Source organism: Canis lupus, chromosome X (genome assembly GCF_048164855.1).
Source record: "Canis lupus baileyi chromosome X, mCanLup2.hap1, whole genome shotgun sequence".
Classification (NCBI taxonomy): domain Eukaryota; kingdom Metazoa; phylum Chordata; class Mammalia; order Carnivora; family Canidae; genus Canis; species Canis lupus.
The window spans coordinates 49,339,016-49,358,802 of NC_132876.1; the positions used below are offsets into that span (position 1 = coordinate 49,339,016).

General features: G+C 41.0%; 1 protein-coding gene and 1 non-coding gene across 2 annotated transcripts in view; one reads left to right on the forward strand and one right to left on the reverse strand.

Moving 5' to 3' along the window:
* The window catches only part of TRMT2B (tRNA methyltransferase 2 homolog B), a 117,810-nt gene that overhangs the window by 23,854 nt on the left and 74,169 nt on the right, over window positions 1-19,787 (forward strand). Inside the window, 3 exon segments of the mRNA XM_072817809.1 lie at window positions 17,420-17,566; window positions 17,630-17,710; window positions 17,770-17,846. Of these exon segments, the coding sequence (XP_072673910.1) occupies window positions 17,420-17,566; window positions 17,630-17,710; window positions 17,770-17,846 (305 nt within the window).
* LOC140628907 (U6 spliceosomal RNA) lies at window positions 2,701-2,804 on the reverse strand. The gene has a single exon (XR_012026832.1). It is a non-coding gene; the product is annotated as a U6 spliceosomal RNA (small nuclear RNA).

Consider the following 19,787-nt stretch of genomic DNA (forward strand, 5'->3'; position numbering starts at 1 on the left):
TATATTTATATTCTATTTATATCTTATTTATTCTAATTATTAACATAATTATTTATTCTATATATATTACTCTCTATATATAATTTCAGAACATGAATACTAATGTTATTACCAATAAATGATAACTGAAAAAAGAGCTGAAGATTTATATCTAGTTTGTCACATTACTGTGCGTCTTGACATACTACCTCTCTTTGTAGCTAAGCCACTAACTTGGGGTGCTTGGGTGGCTCAATTGGTTAAACATCTGACTGTTGATTTTGGCTCAGGTCATGATCTCAGGGCCCTGGGATCAAGCCGTGGTCCTTGGATCAAGCCCCGTGTTGGGCTCTGTGCTCAGTGCAGAGTCTACTTCAAATTCTCTCCCTCTCCCTCTCCCCTGCTCCTGTCCCCTCCTCCTGCTCACACACTCTCTTTCTGTCTCTAAATAAATAACATCTTTTCAAAAAAGACACTACCTTGATACACAGGTTCTTTTTTTTTTTTACTTTTTTCATTTTGCTTGCTTTCAAATTTTAGGAATTGAGGTTTTTTTTATTTTTATGAAATTTTCTTTTACAATTTTGTAAAATATTTACATGGTTCCAAAATCAAATCTACAAAATAAAGGTACCTTTAGAGAGGTCTAGCTATCATCTTTGGCCTTTCTATCCAGTTCCCTCCCTCCTTTCAAAAGTAACAAGTTTTGCTTTTGCTTATTAAAAAAAACTTTTCTTAGCTAAAAGGTAGCTTAATATGGACACTATTCTGCACCTGCTTTTAAAAAAGAATTTTTAAAAATATTTTTAAAAAATATTTATTTATTATTTATGATAGACATAGAGAGGCAGAGACACAGGAGGAGGGAGAAGCAGGCTCCATGCCAGGAGCCTGACGCGGGACTCGATCCCGGGACTCCAGGATCGTGCCCTGGGCCAAAGGCAGGCGCTAAACCACTGAGCCACCCAGGGATCCTCTAAAAATATTTTTTAAAGGATTTTTAAAGATCTTATTTATTTATTTCACAGAGAGAGGGAGTAAGCACAAGCAGGGGCAGCAACAGAGGGATCCTCAGAAAGGAGCAGGGAGCAGGGAACAGGGAGCCTGACCTGATCTGTGGGGCTTGATCCTAGGACCTTGGGATGGGATCATGAACTGAGACAAAGGCAGAAGGCAGGTATTTAACTGATTGAACCATCTAGGTGCCCCTGACAAGATTAATTGATTGATTGGTAATAATTAGTGGTCTGGATTTTTTATTTATTCATGAGAGACACAGAGAGAGAGGCAGAGACATAGGCAGAGGGAGAAGCAGGCTCCCCACAAAGAGCCTGATGTGGCACTTGATTCCGGATTCTGGGATCAGACACTCAACTGCTGAGCCACCCAGGCATCCCTTGAAGATTTTATTTTTAAGTACTCTCTATACCCAGTGTGGGGCTTGAACTCAAGCCTGAGGTCAAGAATCACGCACTGTATTGACTGAGCCAGTCAGGCACCCCTGTGCCTTTTTTTTTTTCACATAATATTGCACTTCATTTTTTTTTAATAGCTGCATAGTCCTATTCGGTGTGATGGATTTTTATAACTTTTTATTGGCATGAGTAATTACCTCATTTTTCCATTGGTTTAGGTTTCTATGAACCTATAACTCATTTTTTCCCAAGAACTCTTAGGAGCTCTGTTAAACATTCATCTGCATTCACTATATGCTCAACAACTCAAGTTCGGTTTTTTCCTGAAGACTCTTTTCTTGGAATCTTCCATCCTCAGCTCCCAAGGCCTTCTGCATGGCTATTAACCTGGGACTCCTTTTGCTGCTCTGCTGTCTTCTTTTTCTGGTTTACAACCCCAGTTGGGGATGCCTGGGTGGCTCACGCCTTCAACTCAGGGCGTGGTCCTGGGTTCCTGGGATCAGTCCCATATTGGGCTCCCAGTAGGGAGCCTGCTCCTCCCTCTGCCTATGTCTCTGCCTCTCTATCTCTGTGTCTCTCATAAATAAATAAAATAAATCTTAAAAAAAACCCATTTGACTGGAGTACCACCTCCATTAGCTTCTTTTTATTTTATTTTATTTATTTATTCATGAGAGACAGAGAGAGAGAGACACAGAGACACAGGCAGAGGGAGAAGCAGGCTCCATGCAAGGAGCCCGACGTGGGACCCGATCCCAGGACTCCAGGATCTTGATCTTGGACTTCCCAGCCTCCAGAACTATTAGATGTAAATTTCTGTTGTTTAGGGGTACCTGGGTGGCTCAGTCAGTTAGGCATCTACTTTCAGCTCAGGTCATGATCCCAGGGTCCTGGAATTGGGCACCACATTGGGCTCCCTATTCAGTGGGGAGTCTGCTTCTCCCTCTATTCTCTGCCCTTCCCCCCAACTTGTGTGCACTCTTTCTCCCAATGAATAGGCTAAAATTAAAAAAAAATTCTGTCGTTTACAAGCTACACAGTTTACCGTATTTTTGTTATAGGAGCCCAACCAGATTAAGACAATTGCCATGGGAAAAGTACAGCAGGATCAGGAGGATAAATTCTAGCGTTGGGAGAAGCATAGGTTGTGATTTTGTTGTTGTTATTCTAGAACTTAAAAATATAAGTTTATTTACAGAAGTAGAGAGTTAATGTATGTGCTGCGGAAGTGAGCACTCAGAAGTAGGGAGCTAAATCATGATTCTACAAGTAACACATTTTGTTAGTGTTTGTCTTTTGAGATTATAAAAATATGGAATGCTTCGTGAATTTGTGTGTTCTTCCAGCAAAGGGGCCATGCTAATCTTGGTATCATTACAATTTTAGTATATGTGCTCCTGAAGCGAGCATGGGTTGTAGTTTTATTTTTATTTTATTTTATTTTATTTTATTTTATTTATTTTATTTTTTTAAAGATTTTATTTATTTATTCATAGAGACACAGCTAGAGAGAGAGAGGCAGAGACACAGGCAGAGGTAGAAGCAGGCACCTTGCAGAGAGCCTGATGTGGGACTCGATCCCCCATCTCCAGGATCACACCCTGGGCTGCAGGCGGCGCTAAACCGCTGCGCCACTGGGGCTGCCCAGGTTGTAGTTTTAAATGGGGTCAAGGTAGGCTTCATGAAGAAGACAGTATTTGAATGAAGCAGTGGCTCTCAACTGGGGAGCAGTTTTGCCCTGCAGGGGACATTTGGCAATATCTGGAAACATTTTTCGTTGTCATTACTAGGGGATGATTGGGTAGTGCTACTGGTGTCTAGTGGGTAGAGGCCAGGGATGCTGTTAAACATCCTGCGGTGCATGGGATAGCTCCCCATAACAAAGAATTAGTCCAAAATGTCAGTGGTGCTGAGGATGAGAAACCTTGCATTTAAAACTTATTGGCAGTGAGGGTATCGGCTCTGAAGAGGTCAGAGGGAGGAGCCTTCTAGGAAAAGAGAAAAGTCATGACAAAAGAGAAAACCCCTCCCAAGATGGGAACATGACAGGCTGAAAGTAGGCTTAGAAGTATAGGAGGACATCAGGTAAGATGGGTGAGGGCAAGATTATGTAGTGCCTTGGAGGTCATTGTAGGCACTTTGTTTTATTCTGAGCCATTGGAGGTTTTGATGGGGAGTTGGAGGACGTGTCATGATATGATTTAGGTTTCACAGAGTCACTCTGGCTGTTGTGCTGTATATGGATTATTAGAGGAAAGGATAGAAGCAAGGAGAGACCAGTTAGGAGGCTGTAGAAGTAATCCAAATGAGAGATGACAGAGCAGTAATAGTAGCAGTGGAGATGGTTCTATGTTGAATTGCATAACAAGGAGGTCATTGGTGACTTTAACATGAACCATTTTGGTGGAGTGGTGGGGACCTGATTCTAGTGGGTGAATAGAGGAGAGGAGTGGGAGTCAATGAATATATATAGTTCTTTTGAGTTCTTCTGCAAAAAGGAACAGCAAAATATAACTGGCTGGTAGGGACAGTGGGGTCAGGAAGTTCCCTTTCTTTGTTAAAGGGGGGAGAATAAGAGCAGTCTTATATGTTGATAGGAGTGTTCCAGTATAGAGACAGGAAAATGATGGTGCAGGAGAAAGAAAGGAGAATTGGTGGAGTAATGAGCTAAATAAGCTTGTGCCTTTTTTATTCCTTAATTTCATTTCAGTAGGATTTTTTGAGAGAAAGAGAGAACGCATGTATGCAGGGAGAGGGAGGGGCTGTGGGAGAGGGGGAATCTTTTTTTTTCATTTGTTTTTTTTGAAGCTCGATTCGTCAACATATAGTATGATACCCAGGGCTCATCCCATCAAGTACCCCCCTCAGTGCCTGTCCCCCAGTTACCCCAGCCCCCTGCCCACCTCCCCTTCCGCAATTCTTTGTTCATTTCTCAGAGTTAGGAGTCTCTCATGGTTTGTCTTTCTAATTTTTCCCACTTAGTTCCTGTCCTATCCCTTATAATCCCTTTCACTGTTTCTTATATTCCACATATGGATGAAACCATATGATGATTTTCCTTCTCCAATTGACTTATGTCATTCAGCATAATACCCTCCAGTTCCATCAACCTCAATGCAAATGGTGGGTATTTGTTCTTTCTGACAACTGAGTAATATTCCATTGTGTATATAGACCACGTCTTCTTTCTCCATTCATCTGTCGAAGGACATTGTGGCTCCTTCCAAAATGTGACCATTGTGGACATTGCTGCTATGAACACTGGGGTGCAGGTGTCCCGGAGTTTCACTGCATCTGTATTTTGGGGGCAAATCTCCAGTAGTGCAATCTCTGGGTCATAAGGTAGCTCTATTTTTAACTTTTTGAGGAACCTCCACACTGTTTTCCAGAGTGGCTGTATCAGTTTGCATTCCCACCAACAGTGCAAGGGGTTCCCCCTTCTGCACATCATCTCCAACATTTGTTCTTTCCTATCTTGTTAATTTTCACCATTCTCACTAGTGTGAGGTGGTATATCTCATTGTGGTTTTGATTTGTATTTCCCTGATGGCAAGTGATGCGGAGCATTTTCTCATATGCTTGTTGGCCATTTCTTCGTTGGTGAAATTTCTGTTCATGTCTTTTGTCCATTTCATGATTGCATTGTTTGTTTCTTGGCTGTTGAGTTTAAATTTTTCTTTAAATTTATTTATGATAGTCACAGAGAGAGAGAGAGAGAGAGAGAGAGAGAGGCAGAGACACAGGCAGAAGGAGAAGCAGGCTCCATGCACCGGGAGCCCGACGTGGGATTCGATCCCAGGTCTCCAGGATCGCGCCCTGGGCCAAAGGCAGGCGCCAAACCGCTGCGCCACCCAGGGATCCCGGCTGTTGAGTTTAATAAGTTCTTTATAGATATTGGTTACTAGACCTTTATCTGATATGTCATTTGCAAATATCTTCTCCCATTCCATAGGCTGTCTTTTAGTTTTGCTGTTTCTTTTGCTGTGCAGAAGCTTTTTATCTTGATTAAGTCCCAATAGTTCATTTTTCCTTTTGTTTCTCTTGCCTTCATAGATGTATCTTGCAAGAAGTTGATGTGGCCAAGTTCAAAAAGGTTGTTGCCTGTGTTCTCCTCTAGAATTTTGATGGATTATTGTCTCACATTTAGAGCTTTCAACTATTTTATCTTTGTGTATGGTGTAAGAGAATGGTCTAGTTTCATTTTTTCTGCATGTACCTGTCCAATTTTCAAGATGGAGAATCTTAAGCAGGCTCCACGCCCAACACTGAGCTCATGACCTGAGCCAAAATCAGAAGTCAGACACTTAACCAACTGGGCCACCCAGACACTCCCATTTTATTTTTATTTATTTATTTATTTATTTATTTTTATTTTTTTAAATTTTTTTATTTATTTATGATAGAGAGAGAGAGAGAGGCAGAGACACAGGCAGAGGGAGAAGCAGGCTCCATGCACCGCAGACACTCCCATTTTAGTAGGATTTTTATGAGGAAGGTTCTGTTATTTTAACCAGAAGGCCCATTTCACTCTTACTACTTAGGCATTGCCATGTAGGAATAGGAGTTTCAGTTTCTATTTTATAAATGAAGAAATCAGGGTCTTAGTTCATACAGTAGAGGAGCAGGAGCTGTATTTCATATTTATTTACCATTATCTTTCAGATCAGACTCAGTTTTTCAATTTCCTATCCTTCCAGGATGCCAGTGACTGTTGAACCTTGCTTCCAGAAAACATGGTTTTCCAACCAGCCAATATTTATTTTTATTTATTTATTTATTTTATAAATTTATTTTTTATTGGTGTTCAATTTACCAACATACAGAATAACACCCAGTGTTCATCCCGTAAAGTGCCCCCCTCAGTGCACATCACACATTCACCCCCACCCCCCACCCTCCTCCCCTTCCACCACCCCTAGTTAGTTTCCCAGAGTTAGGAGTCCTTATGTTCTGTCTCCCTTTCTGATATTTCCCACATATTTGATTTTACCCTCTTAGGCAGCACTATTTTTTATTATAACTTCCCCTTCCATGCATAATTTGGGGTTTGTTTGAAAATACAGTGAAACTGGAACACGTGTTATAAAAATGAAAGGACTTCGTAAATCAGATAGTGTGCCCTGTTGTGGTAGCAAGTGGCTTGTGTTTGAAAAGTTTATCTTTAAGGGTATTTGCTATCCCAACAACTAATCAGGATTGCATTTGAGAGAAAGTGGGCAAGATGGCAGAAGAGTAGGGTCCTCAACTCACCTGGTCCCACCAACTTACCTAGATAACTGTCAGATCATCCTGAACACTATGAATTCAACCTGAGATTTAAAGAAAGAACAGCCTGAATGCTACAGAGAGAAGGGTTTTCGCTTCTAGGGAGATAGGAAGGCGGAAAAAAATAAAATAAAAAAGAATCCAGTGGGGGAGGGGCCCGCTAGGAGCCGGGCTAAGGCTGGGAGGCGGAAACCTCCAGGACAGGAAAGCCCAGCCCCGGAGAAGCAGGAAGGTTAAAAATCTGCACCAGATTCTTCAGGGCTGGAAAGCCTCTTAGCAGGGAAATCCAGCAGAATCGCAAGAGGGGCGGGGAGCCTCTAGTCTCCCGGAGTCACTAATAGAGGAAGTGCACCTGGGGGAGAGCACAACACAAACTGGATGGATCTCGGTAAAGCGCTGGAGCGCGCACCCGGCCGGGGCCTCGGGGAGAAGCCAGTTGGTTAGTTGGGTGGCACGGGACAGAGGGTCTGCACCCCGCTGCCTTTGGGAGCTGCGCCCCTGGGAGCATGATTCCAGCAGCACAGGCCCCAGAGCCCAGGGCGCTGGGGACACAGCCCAGGATCCTGCGCTCCTCCTGGGACACGTGGAGGCCGGGAGGGCACAGGACAGTGAGGACACCCTTGCCACCGGGTGTCCCCAAGCTGTGCGGATCAGCGCACCCGCACCAGCCCGGGAGCATCTAGGCCAGTGCGGACTGGGAGACTGCGTTAGATATTAGTTACTATCCGGGAGCTGACTTCAGGGCTGGAATTCTGGCCGACACCATTGTTGTTTTTCCTCCTTGTTTCACCCTGTGCCTGGGAGAAGCAGGGCCACCAGGGGAAAAAGGCCTCACAGGATAACCGGCTCCCGGCAGGGGGCGGGGCAGCTCCCCCAGGTGCACACACCTGAGAATCAGCACAGCGGGCCCCTCCCCCAGAAGACCAGCTGGAAGGACAGGGGAAGGGCAAATTCTTGACCTAGCAGCACTGGAAAGCTCCAGGGAAAGTCGAGGGATTTACAGTATATAGAACTAGACAGTACCCCTCCTCCCCCCTCTTTTCCAGTACAACTCGTTTTTATATCAAATTAAAAATTTCCAATATTTTTTCTCTTTTCCCACCTTAACTACAATATTTTAACACCTCTTCATTTTTAAGTTTCTTCCTTTTTGACTTTTAAATTTCTAAAATTACAGAGCTTAGATATATTTTCCAATTCTAGATTCCCTTCAACATACTCAATTTAATTTTGGAACTATATGAGATATGTTTTTCTGTTTTTTTTGTTTTCTCTGCCTCATTTTGTTCTATGGCAGAAGTTAATGCCTTCTGAAACATGACCAGCATGCACCCAGAACCAAGTAGAATGCTGTGCTGATTCATTCTGTGATACTATATTCTCCATTCCCATTTTGCCCCTCTCTTTGACCTTGTTTATGATTTGGTGGTCAATGGTGGGGCTTTCTACAAATATTGCTGGTTTATATAAATTTGAGACTGAGCATCCTCTAACATACAGAACTTAATACCCTCAGAACCAAGAGGATCACCCTCTAGGACCCCTCAGGTAGACTACATTTTCCCTCCACCACTATCTCACAGGACCCCCTTTTTTTCTTCTCTTTTTTTTCTTTTTTCATTTTTTTCCTATTTACTTTTGCTTTTTTTCTCTTCTTTTTTTCTTCTTCTTTGGGATTCTTGGCCTTTTACTTTTTAGTATTTGTTTTAAAATTTGTTTTTCACTTTAGTGGTCCTTTTCATTCTTCATGATCTTTGTTTTCATTTCTGGCCTTTAACCTCATCAGAATTATCTAGGGTGAAATTTACATAGGTCATGGTTGATCTTCTTCTTCTGTTTCTTTTTCTTTTTTTAAAGATTTCATTTGGGCAGCCCTGGTGGCACAGTGATTTAGTGCCGCCTGTAACCCACGGCATGATCCTGGAGACCCAGGATCGAGTCCCACGTCGGGTTCCCTGCATGGAGCCTGCTTCTCCCTCTACCTGTGTCTCTGACTTTGTCTCACTCTCTCTTTCTCTGTGTCTCTCATGAATAAATAAACAAATATTTTATTAAGAATAATTAATGATGATTAATTATTATTAAACAAATTAATTATTAAAAGAATTAATCAAAGAATAAATTAGTTAAAAGAATAAATAATAATTATTAATTATTAATAAAAGAATAAAATCTTTATTCATGAGAGACACACACAGAAAGAGAGGCATAGATACAGGCAGAGGGAGAAGCAGGCTCCATGCAGGGAGCCCGACTTGGGACTTGATCCCGGGTCTCCAGGATCACACCCTGGGCTATAGGAGGCGCTAAACCGCTGCACCACTGGGGCTGCCCAATGGTTGATCTTGACTCAGTGCACTCACACAGGTACTCTGCACTGAGCAAAATGACTAGAAGGAAGAACTCCTCACAAAAGAAAGAATCAGAAGCAGTACTCTCTGCCACAGAGTTACGGAAAATTGTTACAATTCGATGTCAGAAAGCCCATTCAGAAGCACAAATTACACAGCTACTGGTGGCTCTGGAAAAAAGCATAAAGGATTCAAGAGATGTCATGACTGTAGAATATAGATCTAATCAGGCCGAAATTAAAAATCAATTGAGATGCTATCCAAACTGGAGGTCCTAATGACGAGGGCTAATGAGGTGGAAGAGAGTGAGCAACATAGAAGACAATTTGATGGCAAGGAAGGAAGCTGAGGAAAATAGAGAAAAACAATTCAAAGACCATGAGGGGAATCCCTGGGTGGCTCAGTGGTTTAGCGACTGCCTTTGGCCTCAGTGGTTTAGCGACTGCCTTCGGCCCAGGGTGTGATCCTGGAGTCCCAGGATAGAGTCCCACATTGGGCTCCCTACATGGAGCCTGCTTCTCCCTCTGCCTGTATCTATGCCTCTCTCTCTCTCTCTGTCTCTCATGAAGAAATAAAATAAAATCTTAAAAAAAAATACCATGAGGAAAGGTTAAGGGAAATAAATGATGGCCTCACAAGGAAGAATCTACCTATAATTGGGGTTCCAGAAAGCACAGAAAGGGCCAAAGAGCCAGAAAGCATATTTGAACAAATCATACCTGAGAACTTCCCTAATTTGGGGAGGGAAACAGGCATTCAGATCTAGGAGATAGAGAGGTTCCCCTCCTCAAGTCAATAAAAACCATTCAAAACCTTGACATTTAATAGTGAAACTTACAAATCCAAAGATAAAGAGAAAATCTTTAAAGCAGCAAGAGACAAGAGATCCCTAACTTACATGGGGAGAAATATTAGATTAACAACAGACCTCTCTATAGAGACCTGTCCGGCGAGAAAGGGCTGGCAAGATATACTCAGGGTATGAAATGAAAAGAACATGCAGCCAAAAATACTATATCTAGCAAGGCTCTCATTCAGAAGAGGAGACATAAAGAGCTTCCAAGATAGGCAGAAATGGAAAGAATATGTGACCACCAAACTGGCTTTGCATGAAATATTAAGGGGGACCCTTAAAAGAAAGAGGAAGCCCAAAGAAATAGTCCAGAAAAACGGGGACTGAATATGTATTATGAAGAAACTAAATTCATATCTTTCCATAGTTACTCTGAACGTGAATGGGCTAAATGATCCTATCAAAAGACGGGTTTTCAGACTGGATAAAAAAGCAAGACCCATCTCTTTGCTGTCAACAAGAGACTCACTTTAGACCTAAGGACACCTCCAGTCTGAAAATGAAGGGGTGGAGAACCATTGACCATTCAATGATCCTCAAAAGAAAGCTGGGGTAGCAATCTTCATATCAGATAAATTAAAGTTTATCCCAAAGACTGTAGTAAGAGATGAAGAGGGACACTGTATCATACTTAAAGGGTCTATCCAACAAGAAGACCTAACAATCATGAATATTTATGCCCCTAATTTGGGAGCTGCCAAGTATGTCAATCTATTAATAACCAAAGTAAAGACATACTTAGATAATACTGCACTAATAGTAAGAGACTTCCACATGGCACTTTCTGCAAATGACAGATCTTCTAAGCACATCACCAAAGAAATGAGGGCTTTAAGTGATACACTGGACCAGGTGTATTTTACTGATATTTACAGAACTTTGCATCTGAACACAACTGAATGCACATTCTTCTCAAGTGCACATGGAATTTTCTCCAGAATAGACCACATATTGCTTCACAAATCAAGTCTCAACTGATACCAAAAGATTGGGGTTGTCCCCTGCATATTTTCAGACCACAATGCTTTGAAATTAGAACTCAATCACAAGAAGAAATTTGGAAGAAACTCAATCACATGGACATTAAAAACATCCTACTAAAAGATGAATGGGTCAAACAGGATATTTATTTTTATTTTTTTTCAAACAGGAAATTTGAAAGATTCATGAAAACTAATGAAATTGAAGATACAACTGGTCAAAATATTTGGGGTGCAGCAAAAGCAGTCCAGAGAGGGAAATACATCGTAATACAACATCCCTCAAAAAATTGGAAAAAAACTCAAATACACAAGCTAATCTTGTACCTAAAGGAACGGGAGAAAGAACAGCAAATAAAACCTACACCCAGCAGAAGAATAGAGGTATTAAAGATTCGAGCAGATCTCAATGAAATAGAGACCAGAAGAACTGTAGAACAGATCAACAAAACTAGTTGGTTCTTTGAAAAATTAATAAAATTGATAAACCATATGGCAGCCGTATTAAAAAGAAAAAAGACTCAATAAAATCATGAATGAAAGAGGAGAGATCACAACCAATACCACGGAAGTGCAAACAATTCTAAAAACATATTATGAGGGACGCCTGGGTGGCTCAGCGGTTGAGCACCTGCCCCTGGCTCTGGGTGTGATCTGTGGTCTCAGGGTCGAGTTCCACATCAGGCTCCCTGCCTGGAGTCTGCTTCTCCCTCTGCCTATGTCTCTGCCTTTCTCTCTCTGTGCCTTTCATGAATAAATAAATAAAATCTTTAAAAAATACATATTATGAGCAGCTATATGCCAATAAATTAGGCAATTTAGAAGAAATAAATGCATTTCTGGGAAACCACAAACTACCAAAACTGTAACAGGCAGAAATAGAAAACCTGTAGAGGCCAATAACCAGGGAGGAAATTGAAGCAGTCTTCAAAAACCTCCCAGGACACAAAAGTCCAGGGCCAGAGGCTTACCAGGGGTAATTCTATCAAATGTTTAAAGAAAAAATAATACTTAGTCTACTAAAGCTTTCCAAATGATAGAAAGAGATGGAATGCTTCCAAACTCATTTTATGAGGCCAGCATCACCTTAATTCCAAAACCAGACCAAGACCCAATCAAAAAAGAAATTATAGACCAAGATCCCTGATGAACAGAGATGCAAAAATTCTCACCAAGATACTAGGCAGTAGGATCCAGCCGTACATTAAGAAAAGTATTCACCATGGCAGAGTGGGATTTATCCCCGGGATGCAAGGTTGGTTCAACACTTGTAAAGCAATCAATGTGATAGATCTCCTCAACAAGAGAAAAAACAAGAACCGAATGATCCTCTCAATAGATGCAGAGAAAGCATTTGACAAAATACTGCATCCATTCCTGATCAAAACTCTTCAGAGTGTAGGGATAGAGGGAACATTCCTCGACATCTTAAAAGCCATCTATGAAAAGCCCACAGCAAATATCATTCTCAATAGGAAAAAACTGGGAGCCTTTCCCCTAAGATCAGGAACAAGACAGGGATGTCCACTCTCACCACTGCTATTCAACATAGTATTAGAAGTTTTAGCCTCAGCGATCAGAAAACAAAAAATAAATAAATAAAATGCATTCAGATTGGCAAAAGTCAAACTCTCCGTCTTTGTAGGTGACATGATACTGTACATAGAAAACTCAAAAGACTCCCCCTCCCCCAAGATTGTTAGAACTCATACAGCAATTTGGCAGTGTGGCAGGATACAAAATCAATGCCCAGAAATCAGTGGCATTACTATACACTAACAATGAGACTGAAGAAAGAGAAATTAAGGAATTAATCACATTTACAATTATACCCAAAAGCATAAGATACCTAGGAATAAACCTAACCAAAGAGGTAAAGTATCTATACCCTAAAAACTACAGAACACTTCTGAAAGAAATTGAGGAAGAACCAAAGAGATGGGAAAATATTCCATGCTCGTGGATTGGCAGAATTAATATTGTGAAAATGTCAATGTTACTCATGGCAATTTACACGTTTAATGCAATCCCTATCAAAATACCATGGACTTTCTTCAGAGAGTTGGAACAAATAATCTTAAGATTTGTTTGGAATCAGAAAAGACCCCAAATAGCCAGGGGAATTTTGAAAAAGAAAACCAGAGCTGGGGCATCACAATGATGAATTTTAATTTGTTCTACAAAGCTGTAATCATCAAGACAGTTTGGGGAGCAGCACAAAAACAGATACATATATCAATGGAACAGAATAGAGAACCCAGAAATGGGTCCTCAACTCTGTGGTCAACTAATATTCGACAAAGCAGGAAAGACCACCCACTGGAAAAAGGACAGTCTCTTCAATAAATGGTGTTGGAAAAGTTAGCTGCATGCTGAACAATGAAACTGGACCATTCTCTTACACCATACACTAAGATCAACTGAAAATGTTTGAAATACCTAAATGTGAGACAAGAATCCATCAAAATCCTAGAGGAGAACACAGGCAACACCCGTTTTGAACTTGGCCTTCTTTCCAAGATAACATCTTGCAACTTCTTGCAAGGTAACTTCTTGCAAGATAACATCTGTGATGGCAAGGGAAACAGAAGCAAAAATGAACTATTGGGACTTAATCAGGATAAAAAGCTTCTGTATAGCAAGAGAAATAGTCAACAAAACTCAAAGACAACCTACAGAATGGGAGAAGATATTTGCAAATGGCATATCAGATAAAGGGCTAGTATCGAAGATCTATAAAGAACTTATTAAACTCAATACCCATGAAACAAAAATATCCAAACATGAAATGGGTAGAAGACATGAACAGAAATTTCACAGAGGAAGACATACACATGGACAACAAGCACATGAAAAAATGCTCCGCATCACTTGCCATCAGGGAAATACAAATCAAAACCACAATGAGATACCACCTCACCCCAGTGACAATGGTGAAAATTAACAAGATAGGAAAGAACAAATTTTGGAGAGGATGCGGAAAAAGGGGAACCCTCTTGCACTGTTGGTGGGAATGCATACTGGTACAGCCACTCTGGACAACTGTGTAGAGGTTCCTCAAAGAGTTCAAAATAGTGCTATTTTATGACCCAGCAATTGCACTACTTGGAATTTACCCCAAAGATACAGATGCAGTGAAATGCTGGGATACCTACACCCCTGTGTTTATAGCTGGAATGTCTACCGTATCCAAACTGGAAGGAGCCTTGGTGTCCTTCAACAGATGAATGGAGAAAGAAGTTTTGTAAATATATATGATGGAATATTATGCAGCCATTATAAAGGGCCAATACCCACCATTTGCTTTGATCTGGATGGAACTGGAGTGTATTATGCTGAGTGACGTAAGTCAATTGGAGAAGGACAATCGTCCTATGGTTTCACTCATTCGGGGAATAAAAAAGATAGTGAAAGGGATTATAGGGGAAAGGAGAGAAAATGAGTGAGAAAAATCAGGTTCACAAAACATGAGAGACTCCTAACTCTTGGAAATAAATAAGGGGTAGTGGAAGGGGAGTTTGGCGGGGGGATGGGGCGACTGGGTGTCCGGCCCTGAGGTGGGCACTTGAGGGGATGAGCACTGGGTATTATAGTGTATGTTGGCAAATCAAACTCCAATAAAAATATACAAAAAAAAATTAAAAAGGATTACATTTGATTTGTATTCACAAGGAGGAAATAAAGCATCCAGCTAAGCCATGGTGTAGTTGGTATCTGGAAGAAATAGATAAATGATGCATTTATATCAGGAAGTTACAAGTAAATGTGGAATGATAGTAACCTAGTGCTCTATTAGGAATCATTTCCAGGAGCAATTCACAGAAATCCAAGATTCCTGTACTTTATACTGTATACTGAATACATTGAGACTCTACATAAAAACACTTTTCCTGTTCATCCATTCATACTTTCTTTCATTAGCAATTATTGAGCACCTATTGTGTGCCAGACTAAGGATACAACTCCACGCCTTCATGGAGCATACTCTTTGGAATACAATGGATAATACTCCTTTGTAAGGTTGCAGAGGAAGGAAAACGTTTCTTAAATCACTGCTTTTGTTTGCTAGAGCTGCCATTACAAAATTCCACAGACTGGGTAGCTTTAACAACAGAAATTCATTTCCTCAAAGTATGGAGGTTAGATGAGGGTGTCATCAGGTTTTGTTTCTCTGGGCTTCTCACCTTGGCTTGCAGATGGCCAATTTCTCACTATATCTTTACATAGTCATTTCTCTGTGCACATCTGCAATCCCTGGTGTCTGTGTGTGTCCAAATTTCCTCTTACAAGAACAACAGATTGAATTAGGGTACATACTAACTATCTCATTTAACTTCATCACCCCCCTTTAAAGGCCCTATTCCCAAATACAGTCACAGTCTGAGGTGTTGGAGTTTTAGAACTTCAACATATGAATTTTAGGGGGACACAATTCAGTTCATAATTCTGTATCCTTCGGACCCCAAAAGTCATGTTCTCCTTACATGCAAAATACATTCATCCCTTCCTAACAGCCCTCAAATTTTAAGGTCTATGCCGAACATGGGGCTTGAACTTGTGATCCCAAGATCAAGAGTCACACTCCAGCCAGTCTACCCCTAACAGCCTCAAATTTTTAACCCATTCCAGCATGCACCCTAAATTCTAAGCCTTATCTGAATATCTAAATCAAATGTGGATGAGACTCAAGGTATAATTCATCTTAAGGCAAAAATCTTGAGGGGTGCCTGGGTGGCTCAGTCGGGGTGGACATTATCATTCCAAAAGGGAGAAATTGGAAAGAATAGAGGTATCATAAGTTTCAGGCAAGTTTGAAACCTAGTAAGGCAAATTCCTTGAGGTTTTAAGGCTCAAGAATTATCCTGTTTGGGTTGATGCTCTGTCCTTTGGCCTACTGGTGTTACAGGGTCATACTTTAGGCTCTGGACATTTGTAGTCTGGCCCACTGTAACTGAGGCTACAGCCTTGACCTTTGGGGCCTGTCCCCTCTGGGTCTATCTTGGTGGCACCCACCCTGCTGATCTCTGAATTGCCTTGGGGTCATTCTTGAAGAGTAACACCTGTTGGCAGTCAGTTAGGTCCATTTTCCAATCCTGTGGAATCCCAGAAGTCTGATGGCCTGCCTTCATTATATCCTTGTCTCTGTGCCCTTCAGACTTAGCTGGCAGTGTTTCTGCTGATAAAAGTTCATCTCTGTTCCTGGGTTCTACTGAGATGACTGGTTGGATTCATGAGTCACACCTATAATTTCTTTATCAAAAAGACTGTCCAGCCATAACCTTGGTTTTGCCTCCTGAACATGCTTTGATATTTTGTTCTATGGATAGGCTGAGATTTTTCCAAGTCTTTAAGTTCTGGTTCCTTTTTGATCATCCATTCCTTCAATGTGTCTTTCTTCTCTCCATACATTTTAGTCTGAGCAGCAAGCAGAAACCAGGCCACACCTTCAACACAGCTTAGAAATCCCCTGAGCTAAATATCCAGGTTCAGCACTTAGAATTTTTTAAAAAAATTATTTATTTATGATAGACAGACAGAGAGGCAGAGACAGGAGGAGGGAGAAGCAGGCTCCCTGCCGGCTAGCCTGACACGGGACTCGATCCCGGGACTCCAGGATCGTGCCCTGGGCCAAAGGCAGGCGCCAAACCACTGAGCCACCCAGGGATCCCCAGCACTTAGAATTGTTACCTTCCACCCAACACTAGGACACAATTCGTCTGAGTTCTTTTGTTACTTTAAAATGATCAAATTTTGTCCAGTTTCTAATAGCATGCTCCTCATTTCTGAGATCTCCCCAGAATCACCTTTATTTGTTTTTAAACATTTATTTATGAGAGACGCAGAGAGAGGCATAGAGAAGCAGGCTCCCCATGGGGAGTGTGATGGGGGGCTCAATCCCAGGACCCCAGAATCAAGACCTGATCCATAGGCAGATGCTTAACCACTGAGCTACCCAGGTGCCTCCTAGAATCACCTTTAACATCCGTATTCCTACCAATAGTCTCTTCAAAGCAGTCTAGGCTTTTTCTAGCATGCATCTGAAAATGCTTCCAGTTTTTACCCATTCCTAGTTTTAAAGCCACTTCCTTATTTTTAGGTATTTGTTATAGTTTCATGCCCCTTCTTGGAATCAAAATCTGTATCAGTCTGCTATGGCTGCCATACCAAAGTACCATAGACTGCATGGCTTAACAGAAATTTATTTTCTCACAGTTCTGAAGGCTTGAAGTCCTATAAGGGTGTTTGGCTTATTCTGAGGCTGGCCTCCTTGGCTTGTAGATGGCCGTCTTCTGTGTCTTCACATGATCTTTCCTTTGTTTGGGCATCCCTGGTGTCTCTTTATGTGTCCCAATTTTCTCTTTCTTATGAGGACACCAGTCAGTTGTATTAGGGCCTCATTTTAATTTAATCACCTCTTTAAAGACCTTATCTCCAAATATGGTCACATTCTGAGGTACTGGGGGCTTCAACAGAATGCCTGGGGCTGGGTGCAATTAAGCCCATAACATTCAGTGTGACTAGTCAGCTGTGGAACTTGTTATATTTGTCTACATAACAGTTCTGTTTTCTCCTTAGTACTATGAAGTATTTCTTTGACAGTCTGCAATGGAGTCCTGCTTTTTGTTTCATGAAGGTGGGTACTGGTGTGAGCTCATATTCTGCACCGATAGCCGAGGGCACACAATGGCCATCATCACTTTCCATCCCCAGGAATTAAGACAGGTGATAGTCACAGGACAATTAGGGGCAGTTTTTGTAGCAACCCTTATTTTCGCTGTCCTGCAGTTGGTTTTGGAAGTGTCAGGGCAGGTAGCAGAAATTACACATCCACAGAATATTTATGTGGGTTGGGAAGAGGGGTTAGGGGTAAGGAGGAAGAAGCAAGGATACTCTTTAAACATGCTGTTGGCATGATCAAACCACAGACTGAGGTGAAGTTCCATGTTAATGATGATGTGAGGACTCCCAAGTATTTTCACAAGAACTTTGCCCATGGAAGTTGGTAGGTATTCTACTGACTTTAGAAGCCAATTCAATAGAAAGTAGAATACAGTCAGAATTTCATAACTCAAATAAGACTTTACATTTGTAATTCACTTAGGGCTTTCAAACATTCCCATGTTAAAATATTCCTATATTTAATGTGATCATCTCAACCAACTTGTATAGTAGGTGAGAGAAGGAAAAGTATTGTCATCCTCATTTCAGATGAGCAAATGGAGGCATAGAGTACCCAAGGTTGAACTGCCAGTAAATAGCCAAGCTAGGGCTTGAACCCACATCATTGATTCCTGACCTTTTTTTGTAATTAAAAAAAAATTGGCATAGTTGACACACAAATCCTGGCCTTTTATATTTTTATATATGTATGTATGTAGTTAAACAGATATAACTATTAACATCAAAGTAGATTCCAAGGCAGCAGGTATTACTAGAGATAAAAAAGAAGATTTAATAAAGGTAGAAGGTTCAACCTAAAAGAAAAATAAAATTTAAAGTTACATATACCTAATAACTGACAGATCTACAGGAAAATACACAATGCTACTTTAACGGAAGATGCAGTAAATAATGGTGAGCACAATGACAAAATATATTAGTTTAATTTTCTACATATGTAAGAAAAACTATTTATTTATATCAGAATTCCAGTGTAGTTAACATACAGTGTTTTTTTTTAAAGACTTTATTTATTTATTCATGAGAGACATAGAGAGAGGGGCACAGACACAGGCAGAGGGAGAAGCAGGCTCCATGTAAGGAGCCTGACATGGGACTCGATACTGGGTCTCCAGGATCACAACCCGGGCGGAAGGCGGCGCTAAACTGCTGAGCCACCCGGGCTGCCCAACATATAGTTTATATTAGGTTTAGGTATACAATATAGTGATTCAAAATTCTATACATCAACTAGTGCTCATCACAGCAGGTGCACTCCTTAATCCCCATCACCTATTTCACCCATTCCCCCACCCACCTCTCCCCTGGTAACCATCAGATTGTCCTTTATAGTTAAGAGTGTTTTCTTGGTTTGTCTTTCTCTCTTCCCATTGCTCATTTGTTTTGTTTCTTAAATGCCACATATGAGTAAAATCATATGGTATTTGTCTTTCTCTGACTTATTTTCACTTAGCATTTATAGTCTAGCTCCATCCGTGTTGCAAATGGCAAGATTTCATTCTTTTTTATGGCGGAATAGTATGCCATTGCCTGTATATACACCCTATTCTCTATCCATCTATTGATGGACACTTGGACTGCTTCCATAATTTGGCTATTATAAATAACACTGCTATAAACATCAAGGTGCATATATCCCTTTGAATTAGTGTTCTTGTATTAAAAAAATGGGCAGAAGACATGAACAGACATATCTCCAACAAAGACATACAGATGGCCAGGAGACACATGAAAAAGTGCTTAATATCACTCATCATCAGGGAAATGCACATGAAAACCACAATGAGGTATCCCCTCATATGTGTCAGAATGGCTAAAATAAAAAGTACAAGAAACAACAAGTGTTGGCAAGGATATGGAGAAAAGGGAACCCTTTTGTACGGTTGGTAGGAATGTAAACTGGTATGGCTACTGTGGAAAACAGTATGGAGGGTCTTCAAAGAGTTAAAAATAGAACTACCCTATGATCCAGTAATCACACTACTGGGTATTTACCCCCAAAATACAATTCTTGGCCTTTTAACTCTAGAGCTCCAACATAGTTTATTGTGATATATCCTGTGTCAAGCTAATATTTAGGCTCTCTGCAGTCATGTAAGAATTTTAAACTGTTCTGAATTCAAAGAAAGAATTTAGTTACCGTGATGATTCCCTTCTATGCCCTCTTTCTTTTCTTTAAGGACTCACATCTTCGAGGCGTTTGGGTGGGTGATTGGGATATTTGAAGCAGAGAAGTATAAAGGGTTATTGCGTCTTCATAATA